General features: G+C 44.1%; 2 protein-coding genes across 2 annotated transcripts; both read left to right on the forward strand.

Moving 5' to 3' along the window:
• Positions 1-22,219: 22,219 nt before the first annotated feature.
• On the forward strand, positions 22,220-22,813 carry LOC118503760. Its single transcript, XM_036037462.1, has one exon. It carries the CDS (start codon positions 22,220-22,222, stop codon positions 22,811-22,813), a length of 594 nt encoding a protein of 197 aa, XP_035893355.1.
• A 1,248-nt stretch (positions 22,814-24,061) lies between these two features.
• Positions 24,062-24,955, forward strand: LOC118503838. The gene has a single exon (XM_036037584.1). It carries the CDS (start codon positions 24,062-24,064, stop codon positions 24,953-24,955), a length of 894 nt encoding a protein of 297 aa, XP_035893477.1.
• Positions 24,956-25,775: the final 820 nt, after the last annotated feature.

Raw genomic sequence — 25,775 nt, forward strand, 5'->3', positions numbered from 1 at the left:
CAGGTCACGTCGACTAAAGACCAATAATACTCAAACTCGTTCTAATGGTGAAATAACAATCTTTTTTGAAACTTATTCGCGTGTTATATCTAATTATTGCTGATCGATCGCGGTCAGCAGTTCTTCGGTTGTCCGTTGGCGACCGATCGCGGCCAGCAATTCTTGTGTTTTCCGTTGGCGACCGATCGCGGTCAGCATTTCTTATTCTTATTGTACCGTCCTTTGGCGACGCTAGAAAAATCAAACCAAAGAAGCCAGAAGAAATAGGTCAAGACCAACTATTAACATGTATTATCTGAGTAATTTTAAACGATTTGAGTAACATCAGTTCTGCTTCTTCTTGGTTTAACAACATGGTACCCAAACTAGAGTGAAAAGCTTATTTTTATAACCTTATGATGCATTTATTTTAAACAATGCATCTAGGCTGTACGAAAAACAAATTTGAAATTGGTCAATATAAATTCCTCTTTTTTACCAAGGTTAAAAAGTGATTGGAGATAAGGTGCCCTTTTACGGTTTCGAGAAGGAAATTTCTCCAAACCATCTTCAATTGTATTAAGCTTAGTAATTTAGTTTTAAACAAAAACAAAAAAAAAACAAAAAACAAACAATAAACAAAAAAACAGCGATTGGACTGAAAATATCCTGAAAATATCAAAACCACCTTATGTAACAGGTTCATTTAATGGTGCTTTTGAAGCTGTGAACGGCTAGGGGTTTCTTCGATCGAGGACACGCTCACCGTTAAATTGTTCATCTATTCCAGGATAATTTTCTCCGATCAAACAAATACCCTTAAACCTGGATCAAGCCATCAATAATCTATCACAAAACCTATTAGAGGATTCATTCTATCGCCAAAAACATAGAGATATCTTTCTCTCTTTAATGTCGAATCCAATATTATCATTCATAAGTATGAGTCCAATATTTCAATCCTCTTCCTTGAAAGATATATGGATCTTTGGAGATGCCGTTTTCGGTGGCAGTCAGATAGAGGTCAGGTGTGATGGGTGAGTTTCGTAGCGTAGATTTCTAGGGTGGAAAGTATTGGTCAATTGCTTATGGGTAAACTTCAGCATCAACAAATCCATAGCAGGTTCTGTTGTCAATTATGTAGCAAAACCGCGCTGCCATGGGTATGAATCTGACGCTTCTTGAAGGATGACACAGACTCTCCATATCTTACTCAGACTCAATATTTCCACGAAGTACAGAACGATAATATGTCATCTAACCCCGCAGAAGCATGGATGATATGGCTAAATTGCGCTGAGGAGGATACTGTTTCCTGATCTATAGGTGTTCCAAGTTACCCCAAGAATCAACATAGAGCGATGGAGAGTGGTTTTTATGGTAAAGGCTTCGTGATTGCGTGGATGATATGAGGAAGTACTACCGGAAAATACCGCTAGGCGATAACCCTCACAGACTACTGATCCATGGTGGAACAAGCCATCAGCAGTACGATCGAGCAAACAATTGGCCTCGTGTCTCGTAACCTGAGGAAGGTCTGAGAAGAATACAGCGCGCAGCCGATGTCAGATTCATCCAACGTGTCGATTGCGTCTGTTCGATAATGTGTAAAGACCGTGTAAAGTGTGTAAAGGTCTTTTTACCTCGGTTTCCACTTTCACACCATAATGCGATGTGAGTGTAGTGTATCTTACACACCTTTATCGATCATCTGTGTAGTGTATCTTACACACCTTTATCGATGATCTGTGATAGTATCAGTAATAAGATAGATAGTAATGTAGTAGACTAAGTTACAATCAAAGAGCGAGGCAGTTGCACGATATCCGCCTACCACGAACGACTGTTTAAAACAGATAACAATCCACAACAGTACAGATCGTAGTATTCTTGATATTCGGAGAAGTTGTTGCGTGATTATGGCGTTAGAAGCTAACAAGAAATAGTTCTGAACTAAGCAACAGCCAATGCTACTGGGACAGATACTCCAAGTACGAATGTGATTGGCGTTAATGCCTTGTTGGTGTCAATTCTCAACAGAGAGCGCTAGTAGTCTAGCCCATTTCATAAAAGAAAATAAATTTCCTGTATGCCCCTAAATGTAGGTCATGCATGTGCGTATTAACGAGCAACGAACCAATAATTAAAATTACGAAAATAGTTATGCATCGCTAGAACTAAAACGAATGCTTGTTGAGATATATAGGCAAGGAAGTGCACTTTCATCGGGGGAGGGAGAGATGTTGTGGATGGTGGATTAAACTTTACTTAGGTGAAGTAAAGTTGATGGAGGTGTATCTTCTCTCCAGTGCAATTATTAGTTCACTTCAGTTCAGTCCAGTTCAGTTCAATTCAGTTTATATATAATATCCTTAAGACTCTTTCGGTATTATGTGTAAATAGGTTTCTCGCTTTAATTATAGTCTCTCAGTCTAGTCTCTCAGTTAATTTGTATTTAAAATTACGTCTGCAAATACTATGATGATGATAACACTCAAAATACGTGTTCATATTTATTTCAAAGTTTAGTCCCACCCTTTCCCATCCTTGATTTCCCTCCCTTTTTATTTTTACTTAGTTCCATACAGTCGAATACTCCGGATTAAGATTCGTTACGCAAACAAGACGAGAGTTACGTTCATACCTAAGACTCGACTCATAATGTATGAATTTAAACACTCAATTTCGACATTTTGACTTGCCTGTCCCTTTGTCAATACATTAAATTATCGATCATTTTGGTGACATCGAACAGTCGAAAAACTACCGGTTTTTCTGTTGACTTAACAGTCGAAGGATTAGAAAAAACCTATTTTTCTAGTTTTAGTAAAACACAACAGCAAATGTTAAGAACTTCCAAAGCTTTATCACTTTAACCAGCAGGCATTGTAAAACTTTGTCCAGAGCATCTGTCTAAACGATGAAGGTTTTGCTGGACAAGATAAATATTGTTTTACATAACTCGCTGTTCATTTGACAGTCATTCATAACAAGCGGGTACCGGTACAAATGAAAATTTATTCTTTTGAGTTGAGCATGTCGTCGACCAACAGAATTGCTTGGGCAGTTGTCGGTGTGGAAAACATTATCCAATCGGTCTATGGTCAAGATGGGAGATCAACTGTTATAAATATTTATTTTTACGACAGTCAAGGTAAATGTCACAGCTTTGTGGCAAAGTACCGCTCGGGAAGGGATAGTATATTTATCGAATAGTTCTTAGATAAATGATTGAAGCAAAATGAATTCAGCGATTCACCAATAGTTATTTTATTTTCATTGCCATCCGTAGTTTTCATCATTTTCTTCATTGGCACTACAACTTCGAGAGGTCTTTGCCGGCAATTACTAGCTTTTTTTACTTTACTTTTTTTTGTAGTCAATCCAGCGGATAGGGAGATTCGATCCTCTGAAGTGCATAAACACCATGTGCAATCAAGCGACAAATAATTCACTGTCCTTTTGCTTATCAATCAGATTTATAACAAACTTAAATGTTCTGCATGACAGCGTAATGTCGCGCTATGTAAATGAATGCAGGTAAAGTAATTAGCTACACGCTAATTACTAACCTAACGTGCCCACAATCGCGTCCAAGGATGCATGTAGGGAACTTTGGCGGCATACTCCGCTGGATTTTTGGGAAAAGGGGAAGGGAGGAAGGGAAGTCATGAGCTGGTACACGGACAAGCCGATGCTACCAGGCCCATGGGAAAAGGTTGAGGAAGAGGAACAAAAATTGCAGCGCCGAATCGAAAGTTTGCTGGGGAACGCTGAAAGATATCCAGTACACGCTACCCGCCAAGGACATGCACTGGATCAAACAGCTGAGCAACTTCGGGATTTAGACAAAGTCAAGCTCCAAATTCTTGCTGGTGTGAAATTCTCAAATTGATTTATTGTTGAATCCGTATTTACCAAACACAACAGGATTGTTGTAGCGATTGATAGCCTGTCTTATTACTAACGTATCGGATGGAAATGACAAATTCGTTGACCCTACAGGAAGGATACCTACGCACGCAATAAAAAAAGAACATTATGAATACTAGGCGGTGGCCAATGCAGACATGAAATGAAGATCCCTTCCTGGATGCACTTCAACCACACGTGCTAAAGGCCATCTACCGGACGGAATATTGTCCTCCTTGACAATAACTAGAGTACCGGGCTTGATGAAATCATCGGTTGATTTGAGCCATTTTGAGCGCGTTTGAAACTGCTGTAAATACTCACGCCGCCATCTGTCCCAAAACCGACGTGATAATTGTTTAACATGACCCCAATGAGTCATTCAATTCGATGGAAGTTGCGTTGTGTCCACATCTGGAATCTGCAGCAGGGGTGATCCGACGAGGAAATGTCCCGGTGTCAGTGCTGTGGCATCGCTGGGATCATCCGTCAATGGCGTGATGGGACGGGAATTTAAGCAGCATTCGATATCCGCCAACAGGGTCGTCATGTCCTCAAAGGACAGTATACAGTCGCCTAACACGCGTACCAGATGAAATTTTGTAGCCCGTACAGCTGCTTCCCATAACCCGCCAAAATAGAACGCTCCAGGGGGGATGAATTTTCAGATGATGCCTTTCTCGAGGGTCCATGTTTGTATGGCTGCTTGGTGCTCGTCAGACCGGAATAGCTGATACAGACTATTCAGGTGGTTGCTGGCTCCCTTAAAATTCGTGGCATTGTCCGAATGAAGTTCCTCTGGGGCGAGGACGTCGGGCCACGAAGCGTCTCAGTGCAGCGATAAAGGCATCTGTTGTTAAATTTGACACCAATTCAATGTGAACGGCTCGAGTAACGAAACAGACAAAGATGGAGACGTACGCCTTTGTTGCCACGATTGGTTTATGTGGACCCTTTACCAACACAGGACCGCAATAATCGATACCACTTATGGAAAATGGACGTGCTACCATTACTCTTCCCGGTGGAAGACCTCCAATAAGTCGTTCAAAAAAGACTGGTCGCGCTCGGAAACACTTGAAGCATTGGTGGTAGATCTTCCGAGCAACATTGCGGCCGCCAATCATCCAGTATCGCTGACGACTGTAGCTCAGCATCAGCTGCGGTCCGGCATGCTCCAACAATGAGTGGTAATGCTTCATCAACAAGATGGACTTCCAGGAACTATTAGCGGGTGCTTGGACTCCATGTGCAGAGATGAATTCTCCAGTCGGCCGCCAACACGAATGATTTGGTCTTTCCCCAGCTGCGGGTGCAGCCTTTTCAACTCGGATGAGCTTGATACTGACTCCTTTCGTTGCAGTGATTTAAACTCGTCCAGAAAACAATCACGCTGTGCAAGCCGGCAAAGGACGTCTTCGACTTGCTTCAGGTCGGCTGTGGTCAATCCTTTGCGGTCGTATGACCGCCGTTGAGTGCAGCGATTGAAAAACTGCATACAATATCCAACTATTCGTCTCAGGTTGGAAAATGACGAGTAGAGGGAGAATATCCAATGTGGTGCAGGTACTGTAGCTGTGCATGCGATGGTGGATGATCGTTGCTCAGCTGCTACAGCATCGGTTTCCGTTGTTGATGAGGTCTGAGGCCAATTCTCTTCCGAAAAGAGTATCCATGGAGGTCCCTGCCACCATAACGAATTATTTAGCAACTCACGTGTTAAACAGCCTCGTGATGCCAAATCTTCTGGGTTGTCCACTCCTGGGATATGTCGCCATTTGCAACCCTCGGTCAGTTGCTGGATCTGCGACACACGATTGGCGACGAACGGTTTCCAACAACTTGGTGGTGATCGAAGCCAATGGATAATTGTTGTCTAGTCGGACCGAAAAATGACCGGAATGTTGATGTCTATCACCTTCTTCACCTTCTCGTATAGTTGTGCTGCTAGGTGTGCACCACACAACTCCAACCTGGCTATTGAGTGCTTGCTGTTAAGGGGTGCTACCTTGGTTTTCGATGTAAGGAGCTGCATGATCGAGATTCTATCTGACGATTAGTTGCGAAAGTAGCAACATGCTCCGTAGCCCTGCTCAGAGGCATCGCAGAAAAAATGGAACTGTGTTTCGTAGTGTGAACCTGTCACCGGGACCGCGCCGCAAACTACTCGGGGAATCTTTATCTCCGTCAGGTGAACTAGCGGGGACTGAAACTGACTCCATTCCATCAGTAGCTGAACTGGTAGCTCATCCTCCCACCCAAATGGTTGTGCCTTGTTGTTTTGAAGACTCCATACTCGTTGCAGGAACTGCTTGGCAAGTGCTTTAATGGGATCTACAATCCCCAATGGGTCGTAGATGCTTGCGATGCAGGAAAGCACATTCCTTTTTGTGATGCTCTCGGGCAGCTTATACTCTGCCACCTTGAATGACAGCGAGTCGGATGAGGGATCCCACACAAGGCCGAGTGTCACAAGAAATCCTTCGCTGTCTTGGTTCGAATACGGGGTAGAATCCAAGTGTTGCAAATCAACACATGCAAGTGAGTCTAGTTGGTTAGATGCCCACTTACGAAGCGAAAATCCACCTTTAGTGTATAATGGATTCATCTGGCATTGCAATTCTTGCGCTTCCCTTACGGATCTTTCACCAGAGACAAAGTCGCCGACGTAGAAATCATTGCCCCTTGCTGCTGATAGAGGGAACTCTAAAGCATGATCCTCTCTATCTTGCTGAAGCGTTCTCGTTGCCAGAAAGGATGCAGTGGCCGTTCTATATGTAACCGTATTCAGCGCATATTCCGTAATTGGCTCGGAAGGAGATGATCGCCAAAGAATGCGTTGCAATGGACGGTCTCGAGAGTGTATCCATACCTGGCGATACATTTTAGCGACGTCTGCTGTTAATGCCACTTGATGCACCCGGAACCGTACTAGAATCGTTGTCCCTTCTTGTTGTATTGTGGGACCAACCATTAGAGTGTCATTTAGAGACACTACCGTCGACGTCTTGTACGAACCATCGAACACTACTTGACACTTCCTTCTCGTACTATCCGCCTTGAAAACGGGATGATGGGGAAGGTAGTAGCATTCTGAAGGCCGTTTGTCGATAGTCATTCTGGTCATGTGACCTAACTTCAGATACTCGTTCATAAAATCCGTGTAAGCTTTCCACGTTGCAGGTTCTCGTTCTAAGCGTCTTTCGATGGCCAACAATCGTCGTAATGCGATTGGTTGGGAATCTCAGGTTTACGGGGAAATGTCACTATGTATCTGCTGTCAGCATCACGCTTTGTCGTATCCGCATATATTTTTTCACATGCTCTCTCCTCCACCTCCAACTTGGCGTAGCTCTCAAATCCTCGATGGCGAAGAAGCGTTTCATCAGGGTGTCGAGAGATGTTACTGCTGTTGCACATACGGTAGGTTGCGTTACTGTTGGAGTGAGTGCATTTCCGCTGATAACCCATCCAAACTTAGTCTTCTGAAGTGTTGGACGATTATTACCGAGCGACAATCTCCGTTCTAGGAGGAAATTATAACAGAATTCCGCTCCTAAAATTATGTCAATGGGGCCAGGGCGATGGAACGTTGGGTCCGCAAGTGTGCATTCCAAGGGTATTTTTCAAGCAGGTATATCTAATTGATGAGTTGGTAAATCCGAGGCAAGTTTGGAGAGTAGCAACATTTCCATGGTGAATTCGTCGCTCGAACACTTCGGTCGTATGGTTGCTCTAACGGAATGCCGCACATTTATTCCGGTACTGCCACCAACACCAGACAATGGCACGTTGACTAATTTCCGCGGCAGCCTCAAACGTTGCACTAATTCCCCAGTGATGAAACTGGACTGGGCCCCACTATCCAGGAGCGCTCGAGCTTGGTACTCGATCCCGTTGTCGTCCACAATGTTGAGTATGACCGTCGATAACAGCACCGTCCACTTCATTCTTAACCCATCGTCGACTTCATTAGAGCTTTGTGCGGTGAGCTAAGCTGAGTGAAAGTGGAACTGGACGGCACAGATTCGTGTTGGGTTGTTGAAAGCACAGCGGCTTCTATTGCGTCTTGTTCCATATGTAGCAAGGAGTGATATCTTCGCTGGCACTGACACCCATTTGGATGGGCATCTGTTCAACGAGTGTTCAGTTCTGAGGCAGTTAAAACATAGATCGAGCTCCTTCACCTAAGTCCCTCTCGCGCTGAATTCATCCGCCTTCTTGTTACCATCTTTACCAGCATGAGACGGAATCCATATAAGTGAAATGCGAAACGCCTTGTTAAACAGGGAGATTAGGATTTCAATAATTTGATGCACAAAGTAGTCTGAACTCTTCAGAGACCTGACCGTTTTGAGTGCTTCAACAGCACTAAGACTGTCAGTGAAGATACAGAACTCATCTGGTGGTCTGGCACTAATGAGCAGTAGCGCAAGGAATATTGCTGCAAGCTCCGCAATATAAATAGTACACAGTTGCCTCAATTTATAGAAAACTTCTGCGGTTGTGCTGCATACCCCGAAACCTGTGCCATGCTTTGATGACGAACCATCAGTGAAGTATTGTTTATTACTATCGAAATGACCCTACTTGTCCACAAAAATACTGGGAATTACTATCCAGCGAAGACTATCCGGGACTAGGGCTAGGGTGTGCCTGTAGAGAAACAAAATCATGATATAAATTCATGATTTTGCTTTTGGGCTGTAGCTCTAGCAGGGATTTGCAATTTTCGATTACCAAAGGGTTGAATACGACGAAACGAATAAGCAGGCAGAGCGAAAGATACAAAAATCTTTTTTTTGGGGGCATCACTCCAGACATCACTTCCAAGGACATGTTATGAGTTGATTTCATGCTGCCCAAGGCGATCCTCAAGCTTCGATACTGAATTCTTTCCAATGTTATAAGATGCATTTTGGGTGCCTAGTGAAAATATATATTTCCATACTCCAAAACAGATCGTATTGTGTACAGATCAGAAACCAGTAACAGTTCTTAAGGTGCATTTTTGCACTAAATATCTGATGTGCTTATTCCAGTTGTTTCGTAGCTCAACCAATTTCGGATCGCTCTTCACAATGTTTACTGGTCTGATGGGGTTTCACCTTAAGACTCATTACAATATATTCAGGTACTTCATACAATTACTGCTTACCAATACTAATATGCCCTAACTGCTATAAAATATTCTAATTCATCGCAATACATGCCTTCTTATTGCCTACTCATAGGCGCATTCCCAAACATTCCGACCACCTAAAATTTGATAAATTTTACCTTAAACTGACTTTATTCCGCTCCTTAAAGTTCAACTCAAATTCATGATACTCTAATTCCAACTTTCTTTTCTAATGCTCTATCGCTTCATTCATCTATGTACTGGTAACACGCACAACTTTGCAACTGGTCGTTTAACCCTATCATTATTCACCGTGCGAATCATTGCTACTCGCACAATCCCATCCTTTCCTGGATAAACTTCTACTATTCTCCCCAATGCCCATTTACTTGGTGGGACATTCTCCTCCTTTATAATAACCATCATTCCCTTTTCGATTTGTTTAGGTGATACATTCCATTTTGTTCTTCCTTGCAAGTTTTGTAAGTATTCTGATTGCCATCGATCCCAAAAATGTTGCAATCTCTGCTGTACTATTCGCCAATGATTTGATATATTCTCTGGTATTTCCTTCAAATTTAATTCTGGCAATTGCTGCATATTTGATCCCGTAAGAAAATGCCCTGGAGTTAACGCTTCCATATCTAATTGATCATCAGAGAGTGGTGTGATTGGACGTGAGTTCAAACATGCTTCAACTTGTGTTGATAAAGTTGTAAAATCCTCAAAGCTCAAGGCCCTATCTCCTATCACTCTTTTTAGATGGTATTTCATTGAACGAATCGCAGCCTCCCATAAACCGCCAAAATGAGGTGCGTCAGGTGGTATAAACTTTCATACAAATACTTGATCACTGCACCTCGTATTTATCGTATTAGAAAACTCTTCTGAACTCATCATATCGTACAATTCACGCAATTCGTTTGACGCTCCTATAAAATTAGTACCGTTATCAGAGTTAAGCTCTGCTACCATTCCTCTTCGAGCTGTAGACAAGACGGACCCGACCACCAAAGCGTATTTGTAACGAACCGAGCGGGTTCGCATCCTCTGGACACCAAGTCAGCAGAATTTCAGCACCAGGAACGTGACGCCACATACATCCTTCCGTCAAGAATTGAATTTTTGCCGTACGATTTGCCACAAACGTCTTCCAAAGATAATGTGGCGATTTTATCCAATGCCAGACAGTCATCGAATCTGTCCACAGAAAACAGGGTGCATCTTTCAAACGCGCCTTCATCGTGAAGCTCCATAAACGACTGCCCAATACTGCTGCACACAACTCCAACTTAGCAATTGTCAATTGCTTCGCCAATGGTCGGACCTTGGATTTCGACACCATCAAATACACAGTAGATTCGCCTGCTACTTTTGTACGTCGAAGATTCATGCATGCTCCATATCCTCGCTCTGAAGCATAGCAGAAGATGTGATATTGTACATCACCACCCAACGTCATCAATCTTGGGATGCTGATGTTTTGTAATAGATGCAAGTTTTTCACCAAATCTAGCCATTCACCTTGCATCTTTCCTGGCAACTCCTTGTCCCAGGGTCAAACTCTTCCATCAACATCCTACAGCGACCTTCCACTCTTCGTCTTGCTGGAAGCGTCGAACACTACACTACACTTGGTTGTAGTGCTCCCTGGCTTCCAAACAGCATGATGCGGCAAGTAGTAACATGGCATTTCTATATCTTCACGTGCCACCTTTGACATGTGACCAAGCTTCTCATATTCTCCCATAAATTGATGGTACTCCTTATCCAACATTGAATCTTGCTTCATCCGCCGTTCAACTGCTTCAAATCTTCTTACTGCATTCCCATAAGACTCGCCGAGTTCCTTCTCAAAATCAGGCACCTTAGGGAGTTTAACTATATATCTTCCTTCTTCATTTCTGCGAGTTGTTTTGTTGTACCAATCTTCACAAATGCTTTCTTCCGGGGTGGGTAGCTTCTCTTCAGGTATATCTTCCAGCTTGATCAACCTCTTCATAGCCGAATGGAATTCTTCATCTATGGCACAACCAGCGATTTCACCTCCAGTGGATAATACATTCCTTTCAGACACCTTTCCACAAACAATCCAGCCGAGTTTAGTTTGTAAAGTTGGGAAGATGGTTCGCTAATGCAATTTGGCCTAGCTCTAATAGCTCTCCGAACACCTCTGCACCAATTAGCAAGTCAATCCTTTCCGGCTTGAAAAACAATGGATCGGCTAATACGACTTCGTTCGGAATATTCCATCAGCTGACATCGCTAAATCGACTGGGAAAGTCTGCCGTTACTCTCGGAAGTACAAGAAAATTGAGCGTTGTCTGATAGTCTGAAACACGAGACTTAATCTGGGCCGAAACCATACCATTCGCAAATACTGACACTGATCCGATGCCTGAGAGTGGTTTGAGCATTGTCTTCTTGCGCAGTTTCAGTTGTTGTGCCAATCTTTCAGAAATAAAGTTGGATTGTGACCCTTGATCAATCAACGCTCTGGCTGGATGTTTTACTCCTTGCTCGTTTTGTACCAGAGCCACACCATGCTCTCCAATTTAGATTCGTCACGTGTAGCTGCATTGATGTTGATGTCTTCGTTCGTGGGCTGCATAGGCAATTGATGTTGTTGCGACGGGATCTGCTGCCCTTTACATAACATCGTGTGATGTCTACCGTTGCACTGGCTGCATCTCGTGGTCGCTCTGCAGAATCTGATGCGATGAATTTGCCTCAAACTGCTGAAACACAGGCCTTCTTTCTTCACCACTTCTTCTCTCTCAGCAACACTTAGTTTTCCAAAGGCCACACAATTCGCCAAATAGTTCTGAACATCGCAAACAGGACACACTTTTCTCGTCAATGGATGAGATTGGGCAGCGCAGGTCATGGAGAACGGCTGATGTTGGAGCCTCGTAAAGCTGTGCATTTTACCCTTTGCCATTTGCTTCTCCTGGGATGTGAATCGTCCTCGCTGATAAGTGGATCTAGTAGCTGCTCTAGTTTCGATCACATTCGTCTGGTGCACGGCAGTGCTGTTCAGGATCCTGATTCTTTTCTCGCAAAACTCCAATAGTTTGTCATAGGAATCATTCGACTGCTCCGCTGAAAATTGTTCCCAGGCCATTAGTGTGTTCTTTTCGCGCTTATACATTACCAGAATTGTAAGCGGCGTGTTTCAATGCTTGGCTGGCTCTTCTAGTCGTTCCATGCCTTGAACCAAACGTCTGGTCTCATTAACTATTCTAGTAAAGTCAACTGCAGTTGCGGCGTTCATTGGCTCGAGCTGGACCAAGGCCTTGAAGTACTCTCGTTTCAGCAGCTTGTCGTCGTCGTACCGGTTCAACAGCGCCTGCCACGTAGGAGCATAGCTCTTATCATCCAATGGCACATGCTCAAATTGCAACGCGGCATCCCCCTTCAGCGACGATAGCAAATATTGCAATTTCATGACATCCGTTAACTCCACTGCATCATGCACTAAGGATGTGAATCTGTCTTTAAATGTCACTGCGTGATTTCACCATTAAATGACGGTAGCTCTATCTTCGGTAGTCGCATTTTCACTGTAGTGCACGTAGTATTCGCCATTGTACTATTTGCTGCGGGTCGCCCATGTTCTTGGCCTTGATACTCTAACAGGAAACCTCTGATCTTGTGGTATTTCTTAAAGAACTCTTTCCGGTCACTACGCAATTTCACTTCATCTGCATCGTCATCTTCGAACAATAGTCTTTCTCTTGCGTTTTCATATTCCCTTTTGGTTTCTTCCAATGCCGTAAGCTGACTTATAATTTCAGCACGATGTTTGTCTGCGTCGAAATTGTCCACAAAATCCACATACTCATCGATCCACGCCAGACGATCGTTGTATACCTTGCTCAACCGTTTCAGATTACTAGGCTTCATCGTTATGAAATTTAATTATCACAAGTCGAGTTAAGTTGCTGACCACTGAAGACGCTTTGGCTTACACTTGTACAACTTCAATACTCTCGCAATGTTCTATGTACTTGAAGCCACTAATTAAGGTTGCACGCACACATGAGTTTGAACGATCACTGTTCAATGAACCTTAAGCGTGATGGCTGAAAACGACACCAACTTCACCTTTCGCGCGAGTTACCGTATTCAACATCGGCAACATACAACATCATCAGCGGTACTCGACGACGATGTAATCCAACACCGCCTCGACCATGGGACGATCAACATTTCGACGCCTCAGCATTCCGGCCGGCCAACGCTGCTCCGACCGTGAGACCAGCAACCCGACGCCGGAACATTCCTAACGTCACGTGGCCGAACCAACTCCTTGGTGTGACCGTGACCTCCTCCCCTTCCATACCACTCCTATATCCATAACTGTAAACTTGTAAACATAAAAATAATTATTAAGTCAGTCTTAATCGGACCCTCCAGCAAACAAGAGGCGAATAAAGCGGATCATCCCCAACATAAAAACATTTTTGAGTTTTAACTGGCGCCCGAATAGGGACCCCCTGACAAAGTGGTTAAACGTGTTGGAACACCGTAGCAGCGATCGCGGACAAGTCTCCCCGAAGGAAGAGAGGACCCCTAGTAGATCTCGTGAGGAACAAAACGGACAGCCCCAATCTTCGCGCCGCAGCCACGTACAGGATCAACCCGAAAAGATGAGTCACGCTGTCACCTTGATGTTGCTGTGCGTTATTTTTAAGTTATATTTTTATATAATTGTTGTTTATAATACCTATGAATTGTGATAGGAAAAGTATCGAAAAAAATTAGTGCTACGAACAGGTTTTGACAAAATATTATAAGTGGAATAATTTCTTACTCTCTCAACAAACAAGTGACATGAAAGTTTTGTGTCAAAGTGTAAAGTGTAGGGACGTGTAATTTGAGTGAATTGCGTTTTTTTTTTTTCATTGCGGTTTGTGGAAAATTTAGCACTGTGTGTATTGATTGTGATTTTTTTTCTCAGTATTGACCTTTGTGTGTAATTTTTTTTGTTTTAATTTGATTATTCAAAATTTTTCGTAAATTCAAAAGAACTGCAGTATTTGATAGAAACAGAATGTTTCCAAATACAACCAACAATCAACCAGCCCATGCTGCTCAGATGTCGGAACAGCATCTAGCACCAAATGAATTTTTGGACATAGGCCGTGTTCCGGATTATGTTAGGGATTTACCGGTGTTTAATGGAAAAGCCAGTGACCTAACGCGTTGGATAATAGAAGTTGAGGAAATGTTTCAAATGTACGAACGTGTGCCTAAGAACACATTACAGTACCATATTCTTCAAGGTACTGTTAGACGTAAAATTCAAGGAGAAGCTGCTGATGTGCTTAACTCAAATTGCATAGATGGTTCTTGGGAAACCATAAAGCAAACTCTATTGCTGTACTACAAAGACAAAAGAGATCTAAAGACATTAGACCATGAGTTGACGCTGATTTATAAGAGACAAAATGAGTCTCTTAGTAGTTATTTCAGCAGGGTAAACGAATTGCAAACTGCAATTATTACGCAGGTACATGCAGATAGCAAGTATAATAGGAATGCTCATGTACACATAAACTACTTTAGAGAAAAAACTCTAGATAGTTTTATTAGAGGGCTTGAGAAACCTCTTTGCTTTTTATTAAAAAATTACAACCCACCAAATTTGAATGCAGCCTACAATTATTGTCTAGAGTATGGCAATGCTAATATAAGGTCAGCACCTTTTAGGAGCGAAAGAGCTCCTAATACAGTTCCTGTGCCGAGAGGTTTGTACGTACCTCCTCCTGTTCAGCCACAAATGAACAACAGTTTTCAATATCAACACAGGAATAATAATAGTAACGGGTACAAATATAATCCGAGACAAAATGCTCATATTCCAATGGAAGTAGACCCATCGATGAATTCAAGGGCCACAAAGAGTGGTTACAAACAAACGCGAAGCAAAAGACCCCGACCAGGTTCGTCCCAGCAAAGGCATCCCAGTCAAGCATACCCAATAGATGGTACACTTGAACAAGTGGAAATACATAAGTCATTAGAAAAAGAAGCTGGAACAACTAATTTTTTAGGATGGACCGCAAAATGGTAGCTCCATTTCTCCCCTACATCCTTTTGTGTACTACATCAGGGGAATACCCATTTTTAATTGACACTGGTGCAAATATTAATTTGATATCACCGAAGTTAGCATATGCTTATAATTCTTCCAAACCGTACAAGCATGTCACGAACAAAATCAATAGTGCAGCTGGTTGTTTTAATGCTGATTTAGTTATTGATATAGCATTTTTTGAACCGAAGTCAATGAGGAAATTTCAATTCCCTATTCACGAATTCCACCCATTTTTCGCTAGAATTAAAGGAACAGGTATAATGAAGGAACTAAATATAGATACAAGCATGAAATATAAATGTATTTCAGTTTTAACTGGTACTAAAGATTGTTTCGTCGTACCATTAAAAGAATATGTCAAGGACAAACAAAATTTCCATATAGATTGTCAATTGAATCATCTCAACAAGGAAACGAAGGATAAACTTTCAAATGTTTTAGAAGATGTAAAGGAAGTATTTTATGAACCAAACAAAAAATTAACATGCGTCACAAACGTGACATGTTTGATAAATACAACGGACGAAAGACCAGTACATCAAAAAGTATATCCATATCCTGCAGCATATACGGAAGAAGTAAATCTACAAATTAAAAAACTTCTTCAAGATGGAATTATAAGACCATCTAGATCTGCATGGACATCACCAGTGTGGATAGTCCCGAAAAAAAGTGGACCAACCGGTGAAAAGAAATTTAGAATGGTAACGGATTATAGAAAAATAAACGAAAAGACAATTAGCGAACGTTATCCGATGCCGGAAATAACGTACATTTTAGACCAACTCAGAGGTCAGAAATATTTCTCAACGCTGGATCTCGCTTCAGGATTTCATCAGATACCAATGAATCCTAAAGATATGTAGAAAACAGCATTTGCCGTAAACAATGGCAAATACGAATACACAAGGATGCCGTTTGGACTGAAAAATGCACCGGCCATTTTTCAACGAGCATTAGATGATATACTTCGTGAACATATAGGACGAATATGTTATATATACATGGACGACGTTATTGTTTTTGGAAAAACAATAGACGATCATCTAACAAATTTACATATAATCCTGAATACACTGAATATAGCAAATTTAAAGGTTCAACTGCATAAATCAGAATTTATGCATCAAGAAATAGAATTCCTCGGTCACATTGTATCATGCGACGGAGTGGAACCAAATCCCCAGAAAATTCAAGTTATCAAAGAATACCCTGCACCTAAGAACATAAAAAGCCTTAGATCATTCCTTGGTCCAATGAGCTACTATAGAAGATTCATTCGTGATTTTGCTAAAATTGTAAAACCACTTACGAATCTATTGAGAGGAATTAAGAATCCGGCTTCAAGTAAAAAAGTTTCATTTTCCTCAGAGCAAATGGAATGTTTTGAAAAATTGAAAGCCATACTGTCATCAAAGGATATCTTAATCTACCCCGATCACAACAATCCCTTTATACTAACCACAGATGCATCTGATTTTGCCATTGGAGCAGTATTATCACAAGGAGAAATTGGAAAAGATCGTCCAATACATTTTGCATCTCGCTCCTTGTCAAAAACAGAGGAAGCATATTCCGTAGCAGAGAAAGAAATGCTTGCTATTATATGGTCTTTAAAGACTTTACGAAATTATTTATACGGTGCTAAATTTAAAATTGTTACCGATCATCAGCCTTTAACCTTTACATTGTCCGAAAAAAATACGAATGCCAAATTGAAAAGATGGAAAGCATTTCTCGAAGAACATGACTATGAAATAGTCTACAAACCTGGAAAAACAAATGTAGTCGCTGATGCATTGAGCAGAATTGTATGCTCTATGACGACAACGAACCATTCAGCTGAAGAATCGGACACATTTTTCATACCTGCCACAGAAGCACCAATAAATGTTTTTCGTCACCAGGTATTTTTGGAAAAAGGAAAAAAACAGCGTCATAGTAACGTACCCTTTTGAAAAATATAAAAGAGTATACGTAAAAATTAGGGATTTAAGCGATGAAACGATATTGCATTTTCTAAGATCGCATTTTGATCCATCGAAATTAAATGGATTACATACCAGTGAAGGAATTATGGGTCAAATACAAAATGTGTATAAGCAACACTACGATCGACAAAATATGCTAAAAATACGATTTTCCCAGAAAATATTAGAGGATATCGAAAGCCCTAGTGATCAAATGGAATAATAATAAACAAAGAGCATAGCTTAGCGCACAGAGGTCTGGAGGAGAATAAGATGAAAATAATGAAAAAATATTATTTTCCAAACATGACATCTAAGATCAGAGGATATATAAAAGATTGTATGATTTGCAACGAGTGCAAATATAACAGAAATCCTATCAAATATCCTTCGCAAAGAACTCCAATACCTCAATCTCCATTTGAAATTATGCACGTTGACATACTGTTTTTGGAGAATAATCATTTTTTAACATGTATTGACAAATTCTCTAAGTATGCTCAAGTCAAGCAAATAAATTCAAGAGCAACAGTAGACATTCTACCCATTTTGAAGGAGATAGTATTAAGACACAAACCACCAGATACATTGGTAATGGATGGCGAAAAGTCTTTGAATTCAGGCGATATGATGTGCTTTTTTAATAGCTACAACATTAAGCCATATATAACACCTACGGGTCGTAGTGAAATTAACGGCGCTATTGAACGTTTTCACTCCACATTGCTGGAGTTGTATCGTATAACCAAGCATGAAAATCCACAAAAAACACTTTTGGATTTAGTGAACCTTTCAGTTTTAAAATATAACAAATCAATACATTCTTGTACTAAATTTAGCCCATTTGAAATTATTACTCCCTCAAAGGACACGACCTCAATACTTGAACAAGTCTATAAAAATTTAAAACAGAAACAAGATAAGGATATTGATTGGCACAATAAAAAGAGAAAGGAGGAAGTTATTCCACAAACAGCTAAAGCTTTTATGAAGACAAAAAGAAGGATTAAACATGCAAAACCATTTAAAAAAATTGTCACACTCGGAACGATCTGGAAATTCATTGCAGGAACGCCAGACGCGAACGACCTAAGATTAATAAATTCAACGTTAAATGATTTAATTACAAACAATAATGCACAAATAATCATCAATAATGATTTAACAACGCGAGTTAAAGAATGTTTAGAGAAAGTGAAACAATCTTTGAGTGTTTTCAGTAGTTCGACGGTAGAACTTTATGCATTAAATATATACATTAACCTGAAATATTTAACCGAGAAGCTAAGCATTATTGTGGAAAGCATTACGTTGGCAAAATTATCTATTACTAACCCACGCCTACTAAGTAAAAAGGAAACAGATTTGATTATCGCAAATTTTAAAAATAGCAGGTATCCGTTACATACAGCCATAGAAGCTTTGTCAAAAACAACAACTAAGGTAGCTGTTAACAAGAACGAACTTTTATTAATGATACGCGTTCCTAAACTGGAATCAAGAGTTTATCGAAAAATACAGGTGTATGCGATTACGAATAGAAATAAGAAAGTTCATGTTCCCAATTCCCTTTACCTATCAATCAAATCCCAAATGTTCACGGTGTCAACATTAGAAGACGACATCTACCTCGCAGAAAATATTGAGGAAGACAACTCAACGTGCATCCCGCATCTGATTAAAAGGCAGTCAGCAATCTGCGATTATGTGGCAAATCCTTCGAAATCAGAGGTCATCAATGTCAACACGGGCAACATCGTGATCAGCACAGACCAATGGTACATCCTAGATTCGACATGTGGTATTCATGGGCGAAATCTTACCGGATCAATATCAATATCGTACGACTCTTGCGATATTTTGATTAACAAAACAATGGTTTCGACGCAAGTAATAGACATCCCCGGTTCACCGATCCATTTGCCGATATTTGGAATAGAGGTTACACCTCGCAATAAAGTGATAAACCTGAGCATCCATTATCTACACGATCTACACAACGATTTGCGAAAGCATATGAAGCAGATAAAGTTAGATAACAACAGTTTATCCTGGTCCTGGAAATGGTCTGTAAGCAGTAGCATTAGCACCGCGTTATTGGTACTGATAATAATTTCGGTGTATGTGTACCTGTCGAAAAAGAAAAGTAACGTCAAGATACAAATCAACGCGATGCCAGATACTCAGACTCCACAAAATAACGGAACGGAGACGTCGTCGACAAGTAGGATGATGTTAGCATCGGAGTTCAAGCCGATCACGATGTAAGAACTGTTTCGTACGGAGCCTCAAATTTAGGAGGGGGCGAGTTACCGTATTCAACATCGGCAACATACAACATCATCAGCGGTACTCGACGACGATGTAATCCAACACCGCCTCGACCATGGGACGATCAACATTTCGACGCCTCAGCATTCCGGCCGGCCAACGCTGCTCCGACCGTGAGACCAGCAACCCGACGCCGGAACATTCCTAACGTCACGTGGCCGAACCAACTCCTTGGTGTGACCGTGACCTCCTCCCCTTCCATACCACTCCTATATCCATAACTGTAAACTTGTAAACATAAAAATAATTATTAAGTCAATCTTAATCGGACCCTCCAGCAAACAAGAGGCGAATAAAGCGGATCATCCCCAACATAAAAACATTTTTGATTTTTAACTCGCGCGCACAGGTACACACACACACACACACACACACTAGACTGTTTACGATCGAAGCGACGATGCATCGTCGATACGCTTGCTTATCGCAACGATCAACAGAAACACACACTCACAACACTAAAAACACACGTTGATCGGGGCTAGGCGCCACTCGATCGATAAACACTAACTTCGAGCGAATGCCGGAGAAAGACGGAGACACCGATTAGTGCGATGCGGGTAATCACGTTGATTCCGCAATCGCACACGAGAACAATGCCAACTATCTGCCGTACGCAATGATCTTCAGGACGCTTCGAAACGAAACACGTCTAATCGCTACGGAAGCTGGAGGCAGACTGAAAATTGTCGGTAGTTGATATCTTTTCACCGTACAAAAAGACATCAATTTTTGGGTCAAATAGTCTTTTCTCCCTGTTTTTCGTCGTGTCGCTAAAAGGAGTGTAGCGACTGAGCGTCCTAGGCTCGAAACGCGTTACAGAGAAATAGCCAGGACCCAAACACTCGCGGAACGCCATCTATGGGGAAACGCAAGAAATACGAGTTCTCGAAGGATCGGGAACCCGCCACGCGAGGCGGGCCAGACGATCGTGGAAGATTCGGGAATCCGACACGAGAAGGCGAATACAAAGCGCCAGAAGGTTCTGGATACGGACACCAGAGTATAAAAACGGTGCCATATCCAAACCAGGATCAGTATCGTTCCATCCGCGACGAGGATCACATCTCCTGGAGGACCAACCGAGGAAGTAGGAAAGAAGACCGCTCTCAACGCACAATCGAGACGAAAAGAAGGAAGACCGCTCCAGCTCTAACTCAAGAAGGCAACGGGAAGGAAGGATAAATAAAAATTAGGACTCCGTACTGGGCCATTCCTAAAACTGGTGACCCCGACGTGATTCCTTCCACCACACGTCTTCGCCAGAACCTTGTTGGGAACCGCTCTTCCAACCCTGAGGATCAACAGCAGCAGCCAAGAACCACCCGGTTCCTCTCCGTACCTACACTGTAGCGTACCGCCCCGGCCACTCACACTGTGTTGCGAGTGTCGCTCCAGCTCTTGCACGCTGCGCTGACGATTCTTATTCCAGCCCGTGCACGCTGCGCTATAGAGTGACGCTCCGGACCCTACCCGTCAACCCTACGGCGGCCGTCCAGACACACCGCTCCTTACTGCCGGATTTCGTCCCACACCGAGGACACCGCATCGATTTGTCGATCCTACCTCGCAGTTCTTTTCGTCGCAGCGCGTTGGGATACGTAAACATCCACCTCTTGCGTTCTCTTCACCGCCTCCAGTCAGCGACTACCCGGGGATCATCCGTATCAACCAGGAGGAACCATGCCCACCACGTTACATAGTCCACAAGACGGTGTAACCGGAAACGGTAGTTCCTCAACCGTTACCAGCCCCGATGCCGGATTCATCGCACCGCCGGTGATGATCAACATACCTGGTGCACACGACCCCGCAACCAGAGTGCAGGATCCAGAGGTGCTGACGATGAACGCCTTGCGACTCAAGCCACCGGAGTTAAGTACAGCAGACATCCATACCTTTTTCTTCGCCCGGGAGAATTGGTTCGAGGTGTTAAACATTCCCCCCCGCAGTGACGCCAAGCGGTTCAACATTCTAAAATCGCAAATCCCGACCAGCATTCTTCCCGAAGTGCGACATTTTCTTGAAAATGTCCCCAGTACCGACCGTTACGAAGCTGCCAAGCGGTCTTTAATTCAGCACTTCGAGGAATCACAGCGAAGCCGCCTACATCGTTTGCTGTCGGAGATGCACCTCGGCGACCGCCGTCCCTCGCAACTGTTGGCCGAGATGCGACGAACGGCAAACGGAGCCCTAACGGACCTGGCACTAGTGGATTTGTGGATCAGCCGGCTACCGCCGTATGTACAATCAGCTGTTCTTGCCGCCGCGAAGGATGTCGACGACAAGGTGAAAGTGGCTGACGCCGTGATGGACTTCTTCGCCCTCTACCGTCGGAACGGATCCTATCCAAAAGTATCGGAGGTGACAAACGACAGGGTTGAACAACTCTCTCGCAAGGTGGACCAGCTAAGCGAGCAGTTGGAGGAAGTGCTGCGACAGATCAACCATCGGGAACACTCTCGACCGCGATCCCGGTCTCGACCACACAGCAGGGTCAACTCACCAGCACCGGGATCCAACTCCACCTGGTGCTATTACCACCGGACATATGGATCTAAGGCGCGCAGCTGCCAGGCTCCCTGCTCCTTCCACGACCGTCGATATGGAGCAAAACCGCCCCCTTCTTCATCCTGACTAAAAACCGACAAGGCCGAGTGGGACGTCCACTCCTTAGTATCCGCAAGTCATCGCCTCACGGTAGTGGACCGTCGAACGAGACAACGCTTCCTCATCGATACCGGCGCCGATGTTTCGGTAATTCCTCGCCACCACAGCTCTTTTCCGTGTAAACCTTCATCGATGAAACTATTTGCTGCCAATCGGACACCAATCGAGGTTTACGGAGAATCGCTATACACACTGGATCTGGGACTTCGTCGCACATTCCTGTGGAGTTTCGTGATAGCGGACGTAGGTTCAGCCATCATCGGGGCCGATTTCCTTCAGCACTTCAACCTCTTAGTGGACCTTCGCCGCAAGTGTCTAGTGGATGCGCTCACCAAGCTGTCTACACCCGGGGAAACGGACCACGAGCTACAGGAACCAACCGTTAAGGTTTGCGATAGTTCGTCGCCGTTCGCCGACCTGCTGAAGGAGTTCCCCGGACTAACCACAACGATCGCGCCCGGAACGCTCCTGCGAACTAACGTCACACATCGGATTGAAACCACCGGACAACCAACCTTTGCACGACCCCAAAGATTGTGTCCGGAGAAGTATGCTGCAGCCCGTGCGGAATTTGAATCGTTGGTTCAACTCGGAGTTTGCCGTCCATCAAATAGCAGTTGGGCCAGCCCGCTACACATGACGAAGAAAGCCGATGGAAGCTGGCGCCCGCTATACATGACGTCTTGCGAGGCCTGGATTTCGTCTTTCCATACATCGACGACATGATAGTCGCATCATCTTCGGAAGAGGAACATCGCGAGCATCTACGTCTGCTATTCCAGCGTCTCGAGCAACATCAACTGGCCATAAACCCAGCCAAGTGTGAGTTTGGGCGTAGCGAAATCACCTTCCTGGGGCACCTGGTCAACGCAGAGGGGATACGCCCTCTCCCTGAACGAGTGCAGGCAATAAGCGAGATGAAAAAACCGACCACCGTCATGGAGCTTAAAAAATTCCTTGCGATGATCAACTATTACCGCCGGTTCCTACCACACGCCCTGGAAACGCAAGGTATCCTGTTGGAGATGATTCCGGGGAACAAAAAGAAGGACAAAACACCACTGATATGGACGTCTGAAGCCACCGTAGCATTCGACCGCTGCAAGGAACAACTGCAAAAAGCAACGCTATTGGCACATCCCGCCTCAAACGCAGAGCTGTCACTTTGGACCGACGCCTCGGACTTTGCCGCTGGAGCCGTTCTACACCAACACGTCGACGGACAACTTCAGCCCCTAGGATTTTTTCAAAGAAATTCGAGAAAGCGCAGCTGAAGTATTCGACTTACGACCATGAGTTGACCGCTGTTTACCTCGCCGTGCGACATTTTCGCTACCTGTTGGAGGGTCGTGAATTCCAAATCTACACGGATCACAAGCCTCTAACGTACGCGTTCCGGCAAACACACGACAGCGCATCACCGCGACGTGCCCGACAGCTGGACTTCATCGGGCAATTTACCACCGACATCCGGCACGTAGCAGGGGAGGACAACGTAACTGCCGACCTCCTTTCACGCATTGAAACGGTACACGCAACTCCTACCATCGACTTCGAGCGACTAGCTGAGGAGCAAACCAGCGATCCTGAGCTATCGGATATCCTCAGTGGGAAGACACCTTCCGACTTATTCCTCCAGAAGACACCTATCCCTGGAACCAGCTTCTACAAGCCGTCCACAACCTTAGCCATCCTGGAGCACGAGCCACAGTCAAATTGATGACGCAACGATTCGTTTGGATGAATATCAAAAGGGGGACCCAGGAGTTTGTAAGAAGCTGTATCGCTTGCCAACGAGCTAAAGTAGGACGTCATACAAAGAGCCCTCTAGCAACATATCCGACAACCGCCGCAAGGTTCTCGCACATCAACGTGGACATCATCGGGCCCTTCCCGGTCAGCAACGGCAACCGTTACTGCCTGACCATCATCGACCGCTTTTCCCGTTGGCCGGAAGCAGTACCGATCCCGGACATGACTGCATCGACTGTCGTTTCGGCACTGCTCTTCCACTGGATCGCCCGATTCGGAGTTCCCTCTCACGTGACTACGGATCAAGGAAGGCAGTTCGAATCTTCCTTGTTCAAAGAACTGACACGAGTGCTCGGAGTGAAACATATCCGGACGACCGCCTATCATCCCCAGGCCAACGGGCTGATCGAGAGATGGCATCGCACTCTGAAAGCAGCCATCTGCTGCAAGGATACGACCCGATGGAGTGAGCATCTACCACTGTTTCTGCTAGGGCTACGCACCACCTACAAGGAAGACATTGGAGCATCACCGGCAGAACTCGTATACGGGACAACACTCACCATCCCCGCCGAATTCGTCGCTGAGAAGCCACCACCACCCGACCAAAGCGACTTCGCTGAGACACTACGGGAAGCGATGAGCAACATTCGACCAACGAAAACCGCTTGGCATACCAATCGGACCGCATTTGTACACGCCGATCTTAACAAATGCACTCACGTGTTTGTGCGCAACGACACCGTCCGGCCAGCGCTGACTACACCGTACCAGGGACCATACCGGATACTACAGCGAAGTTCAAAGTCCTTCCAGATTCTGGTAAATGGACAAACCTCGTGGGTATCCATCGATCGCCTGAAGCCAGCTTACATCGCCGAAGATCCACCCGAGTCGGCTCGGAAACGAACACCATCAGCGGATATAACACCATCGACCGAGCAGCCGTCTCTAACGCAGGAGCCGACGTCCAGTCCAGCATCACGGCAGACAGCTGTTCCAACCGCCATCCGCAACCCACCTCCGCCGATCTTACGACAACGGACTGACGACAACATATCGACCGGCGTTACGAGATCACAGCGTAGAGTCATAATTCCTCTTCGCTATCGATAACACCGGTCTAGGAGGGGAGTACTGTAGCAACTGAGCGTCCTAGGCTCGAAACGCGTTACAGAGAAATAGCCAGGACCCAAACACTCGCGGAACGCCATCTATGGGGAAACGCAAGAAATACGAGTTCTCGAAGGATCGGGAACCCGCCACGCGAGGCGGGCCAGACGATCGCGGAAGATTCGGGAATCCGACTCGTGAAGGCGGATACAAAGCGCCAGAAGGTTCTGGATACGGACACCAGAGTACAAAAACGGTGCCATATCCAAACCAGGATCAGTATCGTTCCATCCGCGACGAGGATCACATCTCCTGGAGGACCAACCGAGGAAGTAGGAAAGAAGACCGCTCTCAACGCACAATCGAGACGAAAAGAAGGAAGACCGCTCCAGCTCTAACTCAAGAAGGCAACGGGAAGGAAGGATAAATAAAAATTAGGACTCCGTACTGGACCATTCCTAAAGGAGAAAAGACTACCATCTCAGTTTTCGTTGCAGAGAACTTGATACCAAGATTTTCAGACCACTCGGCAAGGTTGTCCAAAGTGGTTTGTAAAGCCAGTTGGATTTCGGCGGCGTCCCTGCTTGCAAAAGATATGACGCCGTCGTCTGCTAATTGTCTAATGCTGCAGTTCGGAGCTAGGCAAGAATCTATTTCACTGACATAGAAGTTATATAGCAGGGGGCTCAAGCAGGACCCTTGTGCTAGTCCATGGAAACTGGTCCGCTTTAGTTGCACATGACCATTGTTGAAACTCATAGCTTTTTCCGACAAAAGGTTGAACAGAAAGTTGTTCAACTTTGGACCCAGCCCCACATTTTCT

The sequence above is a fragment of the Anopheles stephensi genome, chromosome X, assembly GCF_013141755.1.
Source record: "Anopheles stephensi strain Indian chromosome X, UCI_ANSTEP_V1.0, whole genome shotgun sequence".
Taxonomy (NCBI): domain Eukaryota; kingdom Metazoa; phylum Arthropoda; class Insecta; order Diptera; family Culicidae; genus Anopheles; species Anopheles stephensi.

What these genes read in the sequence shown, in the direction of transcription:
- LOC118503838 (XM_036037584.1), top strand. Translation starts at nt 24,062, where the DNA reads ATGACTGCATCGACTGTCGTTTCGGCACTGCTCTTCCACTGGATCGCC.
- LOC118503760 (XM_036037462.1), top strand. Translation starts at nt 22,220, where the DNA reads ATGAAACTATTTGCTGCCAATCGGACACCAATCGAGGTTTACGGAGAA.